Raw genomic sequence first — 20,898 nt, 5'->3', positions numbered from 1 at the left:
TTGTGACCAACCACCATCCCCAAGCCCCCCTTATTGATCACTTTTTAGGTGATCACCATATGTAACAGGAAATCTTAGCCAAATTCTCAAGTATATTCCTTTAAATTTTTTGATATATTCTTTTTAAATTTACCCAAATCTAATAAACACTAGTACTTTTTATTGGAAATACACGAACATGAAGAGATCGGGACAGAGTAACTTAGAGAGAGAGAGAAGGAATCGCGGCATTCCAGAGAAGGTATGCGTTTCAGCATCTCCTTCCTTCTTTCCTCTTTTCTCCTCTTCTCATTCTCGACTTTAACTTATATGCTCTTGCTTTTACTAATATGCTCTTGCTTTTGCTTTTTAATTTAGGATATAGGACGTTTAGGGTTTTGTGTTTTTTTTGGCTCTCTATGCATGTTGAGAGCTCTCTATGTATGCATAGATCTCCTAATGCATGCATAGAGATTTTAGGGTTTTGTATTACTTTGTATTAGTTCTTATTCTTATGATTAATTTACTAATTACTTTGTTTAATATTTTGTTTTGCAGCTCTTTCACCAATCTTTCACCATTTCTCTCCTTCAGCTTCGCAAAAAAGAGGTAGACCCTCTTTCGATTTTCCTTGTTTATGCTTTTTTCTACGTATTATTGCACCCCTGTTTTATGGTTTAGGGTTAGTTTAGGGTTCTTGTTGCAAGCTTATACATAGGATTATTGTAAGATCTATGCATAAAACCTATCATAAGCTTGCAATCTCTATGCATAGCCTTCTTGCAAGCTTTATGCATAAGCTCCATTCATAGAGCTTGCGAGCTTGTAAAATCTCTATGCATAGGTTTCTTGAAAGCTTGCATGGACATTGTACATAGAGCTTGCATAGCCTTCTTGTTGAAAGCTCTATGCATAGCCTTCTTGTAAGCTTAATGCATAAGCTCTATGTATAGGCTTTATACATAGAGGTTGTAAGATTATGAAAGCTCTATACATAGGGCTTGTAAGCTTATGCAAGATCTATACATAGAGTTTATGCATAGAGCTATATGAATCTAGCTGAATGCATGAATTAAGATCTATGCATAAAGCTTAATACATAATGTTTTATGTATAAATCTTATGGATGAGCTTTATGCATAAGGCTTCACATGCGTTATGTTTTTATGCATAAAGCTTTTTTTGATGTAGAGTGCCTTGCATGGATGGAGAGCATAAGCTTTTTGAATGTTTATACTCTCTTATACATATAACATATATTTCTTATGCTCTGTTTTTCTATGCATAAGGTATTCTCTTTATTCATAGAGTTTATATATGTTATCAAGGTAAGATCTCTTATCCATGTAAGACAAGATCATGTTTATTACACCATTGGGTGATGGGATTAAGGGTTAGCATAGTGCATAAGGCTTATAGCATAGAGCTTATGCATAAAACATGCATATGGCTTATGCATAGAGCTTATGCATAAGTCTTGCAGCCTTATTATGCAAGCTTATACTTAAGGCTTGCAAGCCTTACTATGCATACGATTGCATAAACCTTATTCATAAAGCTTGCATAAGACTTACGTATAGAGCATTACACATAAGCTTATGTATAGATCATTATGCATAGGCTTTATGCATAAGGCTCTATGCGTTCAGCTTTAGGTGTAGGCTTCTATGCATAGAGCTCAATGTGTAGGCTCTATTTGCAGAATCTATGCATATAGATTTTTGCATAAGGCCTTTATAAATAGCTATTTATGAATAGAGATATCCTCTCTCTCCATCCTTGTTCTAATTACCTTCTTAATTTTGTATGGAGAGAAGATAAGCTAATGTATAAGTTATTTTTAAAATCTCCCTCTCAACGGGTGGGGAAAAGAAGCCCGTTTGACGCTTTTTTAAATATTTTTAAAGTCTCCCTCAACGGCTGGGGAAAAGAAGCCCGTTTGACGCTTTAAATGTTATTTTTAAAATCTCCCTCACGGCTGAGGAAAAGAAGCCCTGTTTTATGGTTTACATAATGCTTTGTGTAATGCATAATGATTTGTATTTAATGAGCTACATATACATGTTATCCTGCTAGATGGAGCCTCTCAATCTTGAAGAGAGAATAGCGTGTCCATGGATGCGATGTAAGTACCAAATCTTTCGAAAACAAAGGATTTGCAACCAGCATATTCATGACGCTGGCATATTTCCAATGGAGCGCTTGCAAAATTTACGGTTTCAATCGTACAACCAAGCAAGTATGCAGTCGCATCTTGATAACATTGCGCCTATGAATTCTCGTCCCCAACAAAGGATGAGGATATCGAAGGAGGGAGTGACAGATGGAGCTCAATTAACAGCACCCGAGGGAATGGAAGAAGGTCAGGAAATGGAAGAAGGTCCAATGGAGGAAATGTTGGATGCCTTCATCGAGCAACAAGAAGCTCTCTTCGAGGAGCATGAACATGAAGATCATCAACCACGACATTCTCAACGGTCAAATTATGAACCAGAGGAAGAGGCCATGCGTAAACTTGCACGCCTTCCATTATACAATGGTGCCAACATATCTGTATTGCGTGCATCTCTTACGATGCTAAATTTGCAGTCAATTTTTGGATGGTCTAATACAAGTGTCACTGAACTCTTCAAGTAAGGATTTTTTTGGAGATTACACCTAATGTTGAAATGATAAATTTTCAACTTGTATTTGACTAAATCTTAATAGTAACGATCAGATATTGCCATACTTGCAGGCTTTTGAAAGACCAGATATTGCCCCTCGGCAACGAGATGCCTCCATCTCGTGCAGATGCCAAGAAGTTATTGAAATCCATAGGCATGGATTACAATAATATTCATGCTTGTCGCAATGATTGTTGCCTCTTCTGCCATGAATATGAGCATTTGCAAGAATGTCCCCATTGTGGCTCTAACAGATATAGAGAAGATGTTCAGGGGAAGCTGTCCCAGTAAAGGTTCTTAGGCACTTTCCAATCATCCCAAGAATAAAAAGCATGTTCAGGTGCAAATCTATAGCAAGCTTGATGACATGGCATGCCACAACTCGATCCACAGATGAAGTGATGCGTGTGCCTGCTGATTCACCCGCATGGAGACACATTGAAGAGAAATGGCCGGCTTTTAGGGAAGATCCTCGTAACCTCCGTCTTGGCCTAGCAATGGATGGTGTAAACCCTTTTGGTTTAAGGAGCTCTTCATGGAGCACATGGCCTGTTTGCCTTGTGAATTATAATCTTCCGCCATGGTTAGCAATAAAGAAAGGTCATTTGTTGCTCTCATTAATAGTTCCAGGAAAGTACAAGGTGAAGAACATGGATGTATATTTGGCACCACTTATTGATGAGTTACGCACCTTGTGGAACGGAATTGAAGTGAAGGACATGTCAAAGCAGCAGAGTGGCCAAAGACTTGCAACTGTGCAAGGTATTCTCATGTGGACAATGCATGATTGGCCTGGCTCTAGAGAATGCTCAGGTTTGTCTATATCGGGTTACAATGCATGTCCTGTATGTGGTCCTCGACTTGATTTAAGATACTCAAAAGCATTACGAAAGAATGTCTACCAAGGACATGTTAGGTATCTTCCAGAAAATCATGAATTACGGGATGGTAATCTAGGAAGACCTCCTCCAAGTGCACTGAAGGCAAGCGATTGGAAGATCAAATGGGAGGAATGTGGCAACTTGGCATGTCCTGGGATGAAGAGGCTCTCTATCTTTCACCAGGAACGGAATTGAAGTGAAGGACATGTCAAAGCAGCAGAGTGGCCAAAGACTTGCAACTGTGCAAGGTATTCTCATGTGGACAATGCATGATTGGCCTGGCTCTGGAGAATGCTCAGGTTTGTCTATATCGGGTTACAATGCATGTCCTGTATGTGGTCCTCGACTTGATTTAAGATACTCAAAAGCATTACGAAAGAATGTCTACCAAGGACATGTTAGGTATCTTCCAGAAAATCATGAATTACGGGATGGTAATCTAGGAAGACCTCCTCCAAGTGCACTGAAGGCAAGCGATTGGAAGATCAAATGGGAGGAATGTGGCAACTTGGCATGTCCTGGGATGAAGAGGCTCTCTATCTTTCACCAGCTCCCCTATTGGGGTGATCTCCTTATAAACCATTTGCTTGACCCGATGCATATTTTCAAGAATGTAGCTGACATTTTGTGGAAGACCATGATAGGAAAAAAGGAGACTAAAGGCCAAAGGGACGACTTGGAAGAGATTGGTTGCATGCAAGAGTTATGGGCTCGCACTAGACCCAATGGAAAGGTGCTACTTCCAAGAGCCCCATGGGTTTTTAGTAAGATGGAGGAACAACAAACCAAGAGGACAATTTCAGAGTTTCGGACTCCTACAGGTTGTATGCATTGCTTGAAAAGTGCATTTACAAAGGATGATGATCTTAGTGGCCTCAAGAGTCATGATTGGCACAAGTTTCTACAATTTGTGCTACCCATAGCAATAAAAGATTGCCTCACTGAAGACATTAGAGCTACTATCTATAAGATTGGCATATTGGTGTACTGGATTTCTTCAAAAGAGATAAAGACACTTTGGAGACAGCGCGTTTAAACTCCATAGAGGCAGTTTGCATGGTAGAGAAGTTTTTCCCTACAAGTTTATCAACAATCCAGATGTATCTGCTAGTTCATGTTGAAATGAGGTTGCAGTTGCTGGAACAGTCCATTCAAGATGGATGTTCTTTTTGGAGAGGTTTATGAAGACATTAAAGGGATTTGTTTGCCAAATGGCTCGCCCAAGGGTAGTATGTCAGAAGGGTGGCTGATACAAGAGTCCCTTATTTACATCACTAAATATTTAAGTTCTTCAGATCCAGAGATACCTCGACTATGGTCTCAAGAGTCTAACAGACGAGTCATTGGTGAGGAACCTCAAGGCCAAGGCATTAAGAGAAAGATGGATAACAATTTGAGGGAAAAAATCAACAAATTTTGCATCTTGAACTCTCATGTAATGGAGAAGTGGATTGAGACATATGAAGCTCTCAAGCGACAGCGAGAGTACAAGATCGTTTAAGTTTCAGAAGGAATTGCACTACAAGAAATCTCCCATATCCAGAAGGTATGCAAGCTCTTCCGGACTTTCCCACAGGTAGATGGCTAGAAGCTACAATTTTAGAAGCCAAACGTGCTGGTTTAACTATAACAGAGGAGGAGGAGGAGCTTACAAAAGGATGCGATTGGCATGTAAGTGTTTAAGTTCTACATGTCTCTCTTTTTTTTCTCTACATGTCTCAGTGTTTGTTTGTCCATCAACAATCTTTATGTGCTATTTGTAGTATCACAAATATGGGGCGTTTTCGTCACATGGACGTCATTTTCGAGTAGAACGAATAGACGAAAAAGGACATCCTTCATCAAGTGACTTTTTATGATGAGGATGCTGAAATGTACATAGACATAGATCTCTTTGGGGCTACTGATCTTAATGAGGATGATAGAATAGATAATGATTTTTAAAATGATGTATCTTAATGATTATGCAAATAGTTATGACATATTTGTAATGATTTTATGACATTGAAGGTGCAAACTGATATGGTTTACCATTGTTGTTTGGGAAAGTTAATGCTTATCATATGGTCCTTTCATTGTTTACCATTGTTAATGTTTACCGTCATAATCACTAGTGCAGGTGCAAGTTGATATAGTTTTACCATTGTTGTTTATCATTGTTAATGTTTGTCATATGGTTCTTTCATTGTTTACCGTGTAATTTTCATTTCGCACAAGTTTGTCATATGGTTTTTTGTCCAACAGGCCATGGGTGATGACTCACTGCCGCTCGACTACAGTCCTGATTTCTCATTTAATCCTACACCGCAGGGCATGAGTCCCCAGCAGTTATATGGTTTTCTTTCGTCCATGACTCCAGAGTAGAGAGCCATGGCTCAGAGTTATTGGGGTTCTAGAGCAGGGACATCTGCCTCACCATCTGGCTTCCCGACACCAGTTCCCACACCCGTAGGTATGATAGCAGTTCCCACACCTCATACCACACAGCCTTCCACTCCTCTTACAGCTCGATCTACCACCTCTTCACATAGACGTCGCTCACGTAGTAGGTCTTCAGGGGGAGGTTGTTGTGGTGGTAGTGCCACAGCAGATGCTGTGACACCACCACCACGTGAGCGTCGTCCTTCGCTCTCATCTGTTGATAGCACACCCATAGATTCACCTTCCACTCCCTGGGGTGCACATGACCATGACAACAGCAAGATATACACAATTAGGGATGGGGCACCAATAATGAATAGTGCAGGGAAGGCAATGAAGACACGCATTTAACAATTGTGCACTATACAGTTTCACAACTCTGTCGTGACTAAATGGGATCAGCAAGATAAGGAGAAGAAAAATTATATAAATACAAAGATACAGCAAGAGTTTCAGCCATCTGACCCTATGAATGTCGTCTCTAATGAGTGGATACAGTATACAGCTCGCATTTTGATGGGGCATCATAGGTCAGAGGCGAGGGATGCATTTAGAGAGGGGAAAGAGAAACCTGTTTGGCTAGATGACAAGGAGTGGGAAGCCATTGCTCAGGAGCTCACAGAGACACCAAAGAGGTTTCAACAACAAAGAGAGGCGGCAAGGGCAAGACTCCAAACAGTAGGGGCTTCTCATCTTGGGAGTGGTGGTTACGAAACCATGCGCCATGAATTCGTAAGTATTTGTAGCAATTTTATTTATATAAATGTATGTATGTGGGCTAAATGTTGATTTCTAAAAGTTGTAATTGTTAATCGTTTGTGTAGGAGTTGGCCATGAATCGCCCACCAAGTAGGCGTGAGGAGAAGTACGCTCACAAACATGGCCATGAATTGCCCACCAAGTAGGCGAGAGGAGAAGTACGCTCACAAACATGGCCTTGTGGCCTTATTTGAGATGCTTGAAGAAGAAGGAGAGATCGTCAATTGGGAGGCATTACCATGATGTAAGATGACCTTCAAACTAATGGTCAAAAGATTCTTGAGTAGATGACCTTCAAACTAATGGTATATGATCAAAAGATTCTTGAGTATTAATGTTTAATTTAATTTCTTGTTTATCAATCTGAAAAATAAAAAAACGAGCACGGTTGTTTTTGTGCTCTATTTTAGACAGAATGGTGCTGTCTGTTTGCTGTTGTTGATCCTGTTCATTGCAGGCAGCCAGGCAACACTATTCTGTCTAAAAAAATTTTTCCTGCTACAACGTCGGTATATTCCCCGGTATAGAGGTGGGTATAGTCACCGATACATGTGCTGGTATACATGCCGGTATTGTCGTCGGTATAGACGCCGGTGAAACGTCGGTATAGGTACAGGTATAGACCCCGGTATAAGTGCCGGTATAGTAGCCGGTATAAACGCCGGTATACTCGTCGGTATAGGTGCCGGTGTAGCGTCAATATAGACACCGGTATCGGCGTCGGTATTGTTCCCCGACACTTATACCGACGTCATCGTTCCGGCACATATACCGGCGTTTATACCGATGACGGGGCTTTTTTAGACCCCGTTCAATGACGTCGGTATAAGCGCCGGTATTAGGCTACCATGTAGTAGTGCATCTCCTTCATGATTCAAGCTAGAGGGTAAGGGTTAACATTGCTCAGCGGACAATCGTCAAGATTTACCTATGGTCCCCAAAGTCTTTCCACATGCTCATTACCGCTAAAACCATTGGTACCTCCAAAGGAGGGCGGCAATAAGGCAAGGGCTACCTTGAGAAGTCACAGGCCCGCCAAGATAATAACTCCTTATCCCACTTATCATGAATCATCAAAGAGGTCCAAAATTGGGTTAAGCATGAGGAGCTAATGCTAAATGAGACATTCACATGTAAAGAGAGTGTTTGAATAGGGGTTTGAAAGATAAGAGAATGGCAATGACACAAAATGCTCAATTGAGGAGGCTCATTCCTTGATTTGAAAGGGAGAGGAGGGCTCCTTTTATAGGTGGAGAATCACCCTCTCTTCCATTGTTACAAATTATAACATAAAAATTTTCAACTCTTCAGTGACATAAGGGTAGATGTCACCATCAATTGTCCTCTTAGGCTAAGTCTTCTATTGATTATTAAATTGAAGACTTTTTGACTTTGAGAGTGTGATGAGATAATAGCCAATTCTAAGTGGCATGTAGGTGGAGATCCCACTTACACATGGCGAAATTCTCCTCTTCCATGTAGGCATTCTAGAAGAATCTTTCCCAATTATGCACCTACACACACTCCTCCACATGCCTTCCACACTCCCCAACTTGTAGCCTTATGGTGAATACCATATTAATAATACAATTAAAATCCATGTGAGCATGAAGGCCCACTTTTATTTTCCACATCACTAGCCTATCTACCATACCAAAGTACTTATCAAGCATACTTGTGGCATTTACAATGTGTGCACCCTAAATCAAGTAAACCATTATATTTGAAGATAGAATGCTGTTATCGGGGTAGCCGCCAAGCCGCCGCATCACCACGTCGTTATTCCATTGTGGGCGCCGCAATCTTCTTGGATAAGCTTCCACCTTATTACCATTGAGAAACCATCAAAATATGCACAAAATTGATAATGAAAGATATCAATTTTTCACGTCACAATACACTTATGTAATTCCGCTAGGTATTGTAGTTGAATTTTTACATTTCTAAAACCTAAATTGCCATTGACTTTTTTTTTTGTATTTTTCAAGTTTTACATTACACTTGTCCATGATGATGTGAAGTTGTGTTTGTTTTACTATGTCTACATTAGAAAAAAAAGAGCTGCAAACTGGGGAGTCTTGTGCAAACTCCCCAATCAGCCTCAACTTTTTATTATTATGTAGTACTTTTGCTACTCAGCAATGACCCCGTTGTAATGATAGCAACGTGTTTAGCAACGACATAGGCCCGACATCTCTGTACCCTCCTAGTTATAAAAGCACTGCTATTTTTACTGCTAAACCCTCATTGTGTTATAGTGTAGAAGGTGCAATTTCAAGAGTTGTGAGTATGCTTCTTAATAAGATTTCTTCAGTCATACACACTGCCTTAATTGACTCAACTCGAGGCTTCTTAATGGAATGAATCTCCTTTGACACTATCCACCTATTCAACAAAGGAATAGATGATAAATTAAAGGATAATAAATAATTTCAAAGCTATATGTTATACCAAATGCACAAATCTATAGTTTTTATTGGAACTCGCCTCGCCAATCCAGCTAATTTATAGATGGCATTTTGAGCTTTCTCTTCTTCGCACCCACTAATTGATATTGAAAGTATGAACTAGTGAAATCAATTTTTGAAAACAATAAAAGATTAATATAGAGTCCACACAACATAAACCGAGGTGTGCCTTTAAAAATAAAGATAAAGTTATGTACATACCTGCATTATCTCACACCAATCATGTGATTTAAGACCATACAATTGATGCTCTCTCTTTTTTTTTTGTTATGGTAAATGCACCCTTTAATGAGTGCATTACACCGGTTGGTGTACGAAAAGATGAAATTTTATTCTTGACATTCTTTTCCTCTTGCCTTGTTGTCAACCTCCATGGCACCTTTGGTAAAACCACCTTGTAATTGACTACCCTTGGCCATGCATTTTCTATGTATTCGATATCCTTTAGGTCATCCCTTATTAGCATGGATGTCTTTTTTACCAATTAGATGGTCCCAAATCATTGATTCCACATTCTTAAAAATGTGAATTGGATCCAAAAGATAATTTATTATTAACTATGTCCAATATGGTAGACGATAGAAGATTCAGTATCTTTTCATGCCCGCGGGTGCTGTGATGATGGGAGTCACCCTCCATGTCTTGTCCCACTCTCCATATCTCCACCTTCCCTCTAATGGCATTGTAGGAGGCGAATGCCACATGGCCTCCCACTCTGCACCTCTCATCACAATCAGAGAAACCTCTGATGGAGCATAATTTGGGTGGTTTGGAGGAAGAAATCGATGATGTTCATCAAGTGCAAGTGCTTGTTTGGAAACAAGTGATGGACCACAAATTAGACATGCATTATATCTCAGTTGTGAGACCTACAAAATTGGCATGTAAGAATTAAAAGTTAATAGACATTACAATACATTAGAGAAATAAATGAATCATTTGTGTATGCTTCTGTAAGAATCAATTTATGAGTACGACATACCTGAGCATTCCATATACCCCAGAAAATCATGCATAGTCGACATCAAGATACCCTTGACCATTGTATTGCGGCGTGAAATTGGATGAGAAACATCATGCACCCTTTTTCCTCTCCATAATTGCTCGAGCTCATCAATCAAGGACTCAAGGTTTACATCCATATTCTTTACCTTCTGCTTCTTGGACACAAGAAGCGCAAGAATCACATGACCCTTCTTGATGGACATTCATCTCCCATCATCATAGGAATATTGTAATAGTTTGGAAAGTATTCTTCGAGCATCACTTCTTCTTGCGAGCATCAAATTGTTTGTTGGGAGCATCTTCTTTAATAACCGGAGAGCAGGCTATTCACACTATTATTGCTCCATCCATATGTTGTTTGCAAGTTGAGGATTTCCAAGCATGCCCGCAAAGTTGAGTACGTTGCAATGGTGTGTTAGCCTCTTTGTGTAACACATCCTCTCCTTCATGTGTTTCAAAGTTAGACCTGTGTCTCTTCCTTATTTATCGGTGGGTCTCTCCCGAAGCTTACACCGAGAATTCAAATACTTAAGGCGAGATACATAATCCCTCATCAACTCATGCTTGATATTATAGAGTTGTGGTATTGACTCCCCTTGTCACCGCCTTCTAGAGCAACACTTGGCACAAAGACTTAAGGCGAGATACATAATCCCTCATCGACTCATGCTTAATATTATAGAGTTGTGCCATTGAATCCCCTTATCAACGCCTTCTAGCAACACTTGGCACAAAGACTTTTTAGGCCAAGTGAAATTTTATTTTATCTTCTCTCTAGAGTTGTGCCATTGAATCCCCTTATCACCGCCTTCTAGCAACACTTGGCACAACGACTTTTTAGGCCAAGTGAAATTGACTTTATCTTCTCTCTAGTTAAAAGAGTAGATGGAGGTGAAGATTACACGGAAGTGAGGGCCAAGAGATCCTAATTTTGATACTGATTGTTAGAGTGGAGACAAAGTTAGTAACACACACATAAATGCAATAAGCAAGGAGAGATAGAGAAGAGAATAACACCTAGAGAGAAGCACAACACTCAAAGTAGATGGATAAGAATGAGTGAAAGAACAAGTAACATGACATGATAAGGTCACTTACACACACTCATAAGAGTGTATACATGCTTTGGGAGAAAAACTTCCTAAAGAGGAAAAAAGTGCCTCAGCCCATTATTAGCCTATGTCCACACATCACTACTATATAATTGGCCACAACTTGATGAAAAACAAACTCCATGGTGGAGCTCAACTCTCTCGCCCACCCTTGAACTTTCTCACTCACACTTTGCACTCTTACTCATACTCTCACTCACACTCGCATAAGTCTCCCCTCCATGGAAGTTTAATCAAATTGCATAAATTCATAGAAATCTATGGGCGAGATGCTCATGTTAAATCTACATGTGATTTCTTTTTACCAGTGGGAAAACAACCCTGTTTAAGAGCCTATATCTTCCAAACACAGAGAAATTGGAAAATTCCATGAAGAAAACTTTTACAGTCCCCTAAATTAGAACTGCATATTTGAGGTCTTAATGTCTTTAGGCCATAAAACCTTCATCTTCAATCACAAATATCACCCACAAAATCTTGGTGCACAAAAAAACTAGGCAAATAATGAGCTATAAATAACTTGTTGTACCAATTTGGAGGGTAGATTTAGGCACATAAAAAAATGAATCAGGTCAAGATTAGCTTTGTAATAAGTTTCTAATTCAAAATATCTACAACCTCTTGAATATACCTTCTTTTAATTATGACTCTAGACTTCTCAAAAACAACCCAAAAAATAGCAAAAATCTCTCTCGAATATACCTTCTTTTAATTATGACTCTAGACTTCTCAAAAACAACCCAAAAAATAGCAAAAATCTCGAGCACAAAGTGCAAATTCTCATTGTTTCAAAACAATGTCTAGATAAGATCCTAGATTCACAAATACATTCTAAAAATCTAAAAGTATTAATATTTATTTCAAATCTAAAGCTAGAGCATATAACATGTTATTTTTCTCATTTTATTATTATCACTCTTTTTTAAATGTTTCTCATGTTCTCGTTTTGACAATATTTTTATATTTTAAGAAATAATTAAAATTTTACTCATGACTCTCGAATCCGCTCTTCAATTTTAAACTAACTTTGAGTTTCTTTTCATATAATTTCTTTCAGATCTATTTCTTATGACCTGTCAAAAAGTATTCATTTATAGCATCTTATTATTTTTCTCTTTTACATAATTATAATGTACATAACTGTAAATATATTTCTATAGATGCTCATTTATCATTGTTGATTTGATTATATTTATTTTCATGTATGTATATATATATCAACTTTTCTATTTCTTAATTTGTGTGTGTGTGTGTGCACACATTTTAAAGCGTAAATAATGAGCTATGGTTGATAGAGTGTTAGTTTATATTTATCGAGGAGGGACGATGTACACTTTACGAGATTATTTTTTGCTATTCGGGGACTTCTATCTTCTGAAAAATGTGTACCTGCATGAAGTATTATTAACAATTAATAGTTTGCACAATTTTAAAAAAACAATAATTTTAAACACAATAAGAACTAAAGGTTTCATAGTCAAGAATTTGTAGATTTTTGAGCTAAAATACAACTAGAATGCCTTAAATTTTTCACATTTTTCAAAGTTTGGAAAACAATTTTTACAAAAATTCTTCTCCTCCATCCTCACTCCTTAACCCGCACAAGACGGTGGGTCACGGGCTCCTCAACCCGACTCCTCTCCATGATCTAGGCTTTCAGTGCATATTATAACGATTTGTTAAATGTCTATATGAATGATAAATGCATGCACCTTGATGGCTTGTCATGGGTAACCTTCTTAGTTTTGAGTAGTACAAAGCAATGTATGTGTAAATAGAGTCCACGTTACAATAGCAATAATGTTGTGCCTACAGCAATGATGCATCAAGGATATACAAAGAAGTGTGGGACAACTTTGATAAATTCTTCAGAAAAAAGGTTAAAATTTTTGTTAAGTGATAATTCCTTACTATGAGAAAGAAATGCAAAACTCGTGTTAATCATAACAACACTTTTGTTTCTTATGACTAACACACTTTTGTTTCTTGTTTTATAACTAGTTAGCATTAGCTTACTATAAGATAGAAAGTGAGGATGCCATATTAATTTCTTATGTAAAACCTAAATATATTAGAAAATGAGAAGCCTAAAGTTAATGAAAAGGTGGCAATATTTTGATATCTACAAGAAATAGCAAAAGTGTCACTAAAACCAACGAGTGCTAGCTCATCTGGTAGAGGGTTGGTCTCTACTCCCAAGGTCTTGTGTTCAAGTCATGATAATAATGTAATGTCTGTGTTAGATCTGGGTGGTACAATTACATGGAAAACTCCAATGATTACAAGTCAAACTGGTGCTGCGAGGTTCGAATGGAAGCCTAAAGTTAATGAAAAGGTGGCAATATTTTGATATCTATAAGAAATAGCAAAAGTGTCACTAAAACCAACAAGTGCTAGCTCATCTGGTAGAGTGTTGGTCTCTACTCCCAAGGTCTTGTGTCCAAGTCATGATAATAATTGATAATAATGTAATGTCTGTGTTAAATCTGGGGGGTACAATTACATGGAAAACTGCAATGATTTACAAGTCAAACTGGTGCGAGGTTCGAATGGGATTACAAGTCAAACTTGTTAATCATTGGAGGTCCTTAATGAGCTATGAATAGCTCGTGAGCTTAAAATCCATGGGACTAGGATTACCCAGATGAGTGTCTTTCTAACACACACAGAGTTTCTTACGAGAGATGGCCTACTCCTCTCCATCATCACTCCACCCTCCTGTTGCTACTAATACTGCGTCTGAGGCGCCCAATCTCCTGCAGACTAATTACCTTCAGATCTCTTTGATCGTGTTGGGTCTAGGAACAATTGTCCTCTTAATGCGCCTGTATCGCAAGAAAGGTTCAATTAGTCGTGGCTCGTACAAGCTTCCACCTGGGAGCTTCGGCTTGCCTCTGCTGGGAGAAACGCTGCAGTTTGCCTTCTTCAATAGCTGCCCCATTGGAACCCCTCCTCCTTTCTTCTCCACAAGGCTGCTCCGGTACTGTGGTCCTCAACACTACGTCCTGCTGTCGAACTCATGTAGTGGTGCCGTTTTACTGCCGTCGTTTCTCTGTTAGAATCTTCACCTTCTGTGTGTGTGTGTGTGTGTGTGGGTGGGTGGGGGGCGGTTGGCAGGTATGGGAGTGTTTTCAAGACCCATTTGCTTGGGCGGCCAACACTGGTGTCCATGGACCCGGAGCTCAACAACTTGATATTATCCAACGAGGAGAAGCTTGTGCAGGCCTACTTCCCAAGTGCTATCACCAAGATTGTGGGGCCCCTGTTGACGATGCATGGGGCTCGCCACCGTCGATTTCGCGAGCTCGCAACCACCCTCCTTAGCCCCGCCGCCATCCAAGCCCACCACCTCAACCAAGTTCAAGAGCATGCCCTAGCTATCCTTCGCCCGTGGAAACACAAACTTCGTATTGATACTCAAGAAGAGATCCAGAAGGTAAACAAACCCATCTCTTAGTAGCATCGGCTTATGTTAAATTTCAGGGTACCAGTGAACCCCGTGGGCCCAAGCACGGCGCGGTCACCGGTATCGTGGCACCCCGAAATTTAACAAGAGCCAGTGTAATTGGATCATCATTTGTTTCATGATTTGATTCTGCTTTCAAAAACGTACTCAACTTTAATGCTAGTTGTTGACTCTACAAGGACTCCGCAAGCCGTAAAACATCATTCCTAACTTAGGAAATTATTTGAGCTTCAAGGATTTTTTTTTTGATCAGGTAAGCACACTCCTCATTTAAATTAGACAAGGGAATTTTAACGCAGTCCTATAGAGCAAAAAAAACCAAAAAAAACCAAAAAATACATATATATATAATTATTTGAGATTCAAGGATATAATTTTTTTAGTGTGGTAAGCACACCCCTCAGACAAGGAAATTTTAATGCATTACTATATAGCAAAACAAAATCTTGGATAGTTTATTAGAAAGTGGATAACCTACAAAATCAAATCAAATAAAGAAAAAAAGTATTAGTAACCCTAATCATAATCCTAATAGAAAGCATACACAAAATTTTAATCTTAATAAAAATGTTAATGAAAGCTTTTTCATAGTATAGAAAACTTATTAAATCTTTTTTCCCCTTCTCATAGAAGTTTAAGCCTAACCCTAACTTTTACACAAAACCCTAATAGTGAGTTTTGATGGAGAGCTCTCCAAAAACTTTTAAAAAAAAGAAAGAGAAGGAAAATACTCATAAGAAAGATGTCATGGAAGCTTGTTTACATAGGAGACAAAGCAAAAGAGAAGACATATCTTGCTTGCGCTCAAGGAGGATAGGAGAGGAGAGGTATAAGAGATAGATTAGACATAAACCTGTAAAAAAACTCAAGGTATCAAAGTTAGGATATTTAGATGATAAAATTAACACGGTGGTAAAAGAAGCAAGAGTACTTTTTCAGGCCACGCTGCTCAGAAGTATTTTATTTTTACAGTGTAGCAGTGTTAAATGAACCCTTAGATTCCTGCCTTGAAGCAATGAGGCCAAGCTCATTACAGGATGCTCTCATATGAGCAAAGCCCCTTGTGAAATAATTGAGGACTAACAAACCTAAGCCTCAAAAGAGATCTTACCTTGAGGCAAATCCTAAAGATCAACCCTACAAGAAACCCCAACAAAATTTTCCCTACTACAACAGAGGGCGACAAAGCAACTCTTTTGTCCCCCGCTCGTATGCTGCTTCTTCCAGAGAAGGCCCTCTGTGTTTTGAGTGCAATGAGCCGGGACACTTTTAGGGCCAACTGTCCCAAGATGGCAACATCATTTCCCCAAGGTGGTAGAGGAAATCAAGGCCGTGGAACCCCAATCCACCAAGGTGCAAGAGGCGGTGGACATGGCAGAGGGGAACACGTAAGTAAGTTTTCTGAGTCAAGCTCAACAAAGCCATTGAACCTAGTAAGGAGACAAAACCCTCTTGGCTCCAAGAATTCTCTGACATCTTCCCTTGATGAGCTTACAGAGCTACCGCCTCCTCGAGAAGTCCATCATGAAATCGAGGTGATCCCTGGAGCTCAACCCGTCTCAAAAATGCCCTATAAAATGTCCCTTACTGAAGCCATTGAACTTAAAGAGCAACTTACCTAACTCATTGAGCAAGGATTCGTACGCCCCAGTAGCTCTCCTTCGGGGCCACCTGTTCTTTTCCAAAAAAAGAAGGACGGAACACTCCGCTTCTGCATAGATTATCGAGGACTAAATCAAGTCATTGTCAAGAATAAGTATCCTATCCCTCGCATCGACGAACTTCTTGACAAACTTCATGGGGCCAAAGTCTTCTCAAAAATAGATTTGAGGTCTGGTTAATATCAGATCAAAGTCAAGGAAGCAGATATATCCAAGACACCTTCAATACCGGTTATGGCCACTATGAGTTTACTATGATGTCATTCGGGTTAACCAATGCTCCTGCAACCTTCAACCACCTAATGCAAGATATATTCCATCCTTACTTGGATGAATTTGGGTTAACCAATGCTCCTGCAACCTTCAACCACCTAATGCAAGATATATTCCGTCCTTACTTGGATGAATTTGTGCTTGTTTTTTTTGATGACATCTTAATCTACTCCTAATCAATGGAAGAGCATGAAGAGCATGTGCGTAGAGTTCTGCAATTATTGCACAGACACAAACTCTATGCCAAGAAGAGAAAATGTACCTTCTTTACTCATCAAATTGAGTATCTTGGGTTCATCGTCTCCAAAGATGGCATTTCAGTAGACCCCGCCAAGGTCAAAGATATTCTAGAGTGGCCACCCCCCCCTAAATCAGTTCGTGAAGTTCATGGGTTTTTGGGAATCATGGGATGGTATAGGATTTTTATCAAAGATTATGCCTTGGTAGCTGCACCTTTGACGGATCTTCTTAAGAAGGATTGCAAAATAGTGTGGCTACCAATCCATCAAAACAATTTTGATCAGCTCAAGGTCATTATTACTTCTGCCCCGGTCTTGAAACTTCCTGATTTCACCAAGGAATTTGAAGTGGTTACTGATGCTAGTAGTCTAGGAATACAAGAGAAATGAGGGAGGGACATCTTCTCTAGTATCTGCACCATGGTGTCACGGAACTCGAAATTTGAGGAGTGACTAGCAGTCTCGAAGATGCATTGGAAAACTAGAAACTTCGAGTAGGCATCTTCCTCTTTCTACAATCATTCAAACATCAATTCAACTTGTTTTTTTGGTAGGATGTTTTTATTAATTAGCATTATGTTAGGTATAACATTCATTGCAAAACAGTCCTTAAATGGCAATTCCTAGGAGCGATCGGTTTTGATACCAATTGTAAGGTTCCTCCCTTCTAAAATAGGGGAAACACTTAAGATAGTCCACTAAGTCAAACTTGGAGAAAATTTTCTATTTATCGACACCTTGACCATGTAGAGATTCAAGGATATAATTCATAGGTAAGACCTAGTCCTATCCCGCAGGGGGAGCGTGATCTTCTAAAAATCAAATCACCCATAGGGTAATTGATCATAAATTGGGCAACTACTAGACTTGATTTCTAGAGGCAACGCTTTTTTCCTCATCTATGCAAGGCACAGCCGCCGCTGGCCTAGTCTTCTAGAATAGAGTTGCCCAAGAACCTCTTTATCTAGCGTAGGGCTTTCACTTAATCTGTTGGAAAGCTACCCGACTAATCGGGTCCACCTATCTGTAGGATGGTGCCGTCGCGGGGCATTCCATCCTCCCACTTTCCACCCTACTCATGCGTCAATTTGTTTTCTAATTAATCCTACCACACTGTTTGACATAAATAAACATGCTCCTTAATTAAGGCCCTTTTCACAAGGTTTGTTAAAACAGTCTTTTTCCACAATACAATAATGCCAAAGACAAGATATAAAAAAAAAGTTTATACATGAATCAATTCCATACAAGCCAAACCGACTCTCTTATTCTTTTCCTTTATACTACCGATGATCTAGAATTCGGCCTTCCAGCCTCGCTGGGCAAAACCCTACGGGACCATACACCTTATCGTCGGGGCCGCCGCTGCTGGGGCGAGGACTCAAGCCGGCATGTCGCCCTCTTAGGCTCCATTGCTCGATCCTCCCGCCCCTCAGAGGGATGTCTGCACACTAGGGTGGGCTTATACACCGCACTAGCTTGGGCCCTCAGAACTAGACATCATCATAATCTCTCGCCTCAATCATTGAACTGTATTCTTCCAATGGTATGAGGGATACCTTGGGCCATTCCCGGGCTAACGACGCCGCCTGGCTACACAAGCACGGAACGGAGTTAGCGTCGAAGCCAAGAAAAACTTCCACTCTTTAAAGATAACAATTTCAATGCAATTCATTGAATACAGCATCACTCAATTCGTAACTTCGTACAATTTTATGTCATTATTTTAAAAAAAATACACATTTATTAACACTAATATTTAAAAAAATACACATTTATTAACACTAATATTTTAAAAAAACTCTTCTTTAAAAGATAACCAAGCTAACCTGGCCACCATTTCCTTGAGGAGCTTGTTAAGGGAGGGTTGGATCTTCTCTAATCTCGTTATTGCGCGGTCCTCCTCCCAAGGTAATATTCTGACGTTTCTGGGAAGGGGCCATCTTGGACGTTGTCTTGTAGGGCTCGCTATCGCGGTCGAAATGCTCCAGTCAGATCTCAATTCTGAGATCGTTTGCTCACCATATGAGCAAAAGACCACAACGCATGAACCCTCTCTTAAGACTAAAATCTCTTACTAAAGTCCATGCAAATGGGGGAGGGGGGAATTGTGAGAAGCCTTATCTGAAAAGTGGAAAATGAGGGGGTGTGGAGAGGGGTGGCTGCAAGGGGCGGCTGTACTACAACAAGTACAATGCACAGGGACAGACGACGGCACGGACGGTGGCACAACAGAGCATAAGCTACGCAAAAATGCGTGTTGCCCATGGAGCACCCCGGAGGTTTATATAACTGTGATGTGCGGTGGGTATGGGCGCTGCACAAAGCAAGGACGAAAGGATGGTGTACCAAAAAAGGCTGTGGATCAGTGGCCTGCATGGCTCAGGGGGAAAGGTACGGTGTCGGTTAACAGGGAAAGGAGTGGTACTACGCATGTACCTTATCTGGTCAAGGGCAGCATGGGTGTCCACATAGCGGTACATGTGGACCACATAGTGGGCAGTCGTCCTTTGGTTCTTGTGCGGCCATCGTATGGGCACCCTGGTAAGTATGTACGGTCCAAATTTTGGAGCGAGGTTCCCAAATTTCGTGCGTCGGCCTCGATTTGCATGCCGGACCACCCCAGGAGGTGAATTTTTTTTTGTCCGAGATGTTCTCTTGGTCGTTGGGGTGCAGACCGTTTGTCAATCGGATGCCCGGTCGTGCATTTATTAAGGTTTAAAGGTCGTCGCTTTTTAACTAAAAATGACTGAAATTTGCGTATAAGCTTGATCCGGTGTCTGTTTTGGATGCTGTAAAATCCTATATTAGGGTAAAATCACGTGCAAATTCAAAATTTGGGCTCAAAATTTGAAGATTCTAAGTAGAAATGACTCATTTAATAAAATCATTGATTTTTATACCATAAAAACTCATAAATTTATCTATTACATGGACATTTCTTTATTAGTGAAGATGGGTATGTTACATAACATGGGATATAACGACGGTTATAGCGTCAAAAAAATAGTGACTCTTATAGCGACTCTTACACCCCGACACTTTTCCAAATCCTTTTATAAAAGCCACACTATAACCGTCGCTAACCCCTCTTTTTGTTGTAGTGTAATAGTCTTGATTAAGCTCAGACTCACATGGATATGCACTTTCTTCCAGCGGTTCTTCAACCAGAACTTGATTGATTGGACTAATTCTTGGTAGAGGTGGTTGTGGTGTGGAAAGACCGATGGTGGTAAGGGCACATCAGGAAACCTAACATTCCTCGTGCATAACCTTATCCTAGCATACATGTCCATCTAGTATTACCATTATGGGGATGGGCAGTGCTAGTATAGCTAGGGCTAGTCTAGCTACCTGTGTTTGTGCTTGCATATTGAGTACCATATTTTCACATGGATGTCTCATGATTTCCTAAGTGTCTCCATAATAGAGCAATGGTATGGGTCACAGATGCACGTCTTAACTGCTTGTATGATTTTATCTACATACTGAATACTAGACTAAATCCCACCTTGGATAAAGGTGTGCATTATTCAGAGGCTCCCTTGCCTTCTTTAGCTTACCTTTTTCCAGTAACTCCTCGACCATCATGTTTTTTAGTGTCTGATTCGTTGTCGTGGGGGTGACGACTTGACACCCTAGATGATGCAGCCAATGATGGAATCTTGTTTTCCTTATGCTTAGGTAATTATAACATGTTATCCTCAAATTCAATAGCCAACTTGTAACACGCATCCAGTGTGGGCCTAGTTTCACGCATCCCAGTGTGGGCCTAGTTTTGATAAAAGCAAAAAATTATACATTCTAGGGTCTCGTACTCCCTTCCATAAGAATGGCAAGAACTATTTATCGGTGGGTCTCTCCCGAAGCTTACACCGAGAATTCAAATACTTAAGGCGAGATACATAATCCCTCATCAACTCATGCTTGATATTATAGAGTTGTGGTATTGACTCCCCTTGTCACCG

The 20,898-nt window shown here is 39.9% G+C and overlaps 1 protein-coding gene across 1 annotated transcript in view; it reads left to right on the top strand.

Annotated features, from left to right (window-relative positions):
* The first annotated feature begins 13,975 nt into the window (after positions 1-13,975).
* Positions 13,976-20,898, top strand: part of LOC147621810 (cytochrome P450 724B1-like) — a 12,192-nt gene continuing 5,269 nt past the window's right edge. Inside the window, exons 1-2 of the mRNA XM_086823506.1 lie at positions 13,976-14,271; positions 14,409-14,727. Of these exons, the coding sequence (XP_086679632.1) occupies positions 13,976-14,271; positions 14,409-14,727 (615 nt within the window). The remainder of the gene's footprint in view (positions 14,272-14,408; positions 14,728-20,898) is intronic.

This window comes from Cibotium barometz, chromosome 29 (assembly GCF_041138505.1).
Source record: "Cibotium barometz isolate CiBa-2024 chromosome 29, ASM4113850v1, whole genome shotgun sequence".
NCBI classification, from domain to species: domain Eukaryota; kingdom Viridiplantae; phylum Streptophyta; class Polypodiopsida; order Cyatheales; family Cibotiaceae; genus Cibotium; species Cibotium barometz.
This window is presented reverse-complemented; position numbering and strand designations above follow the sequence as displayed.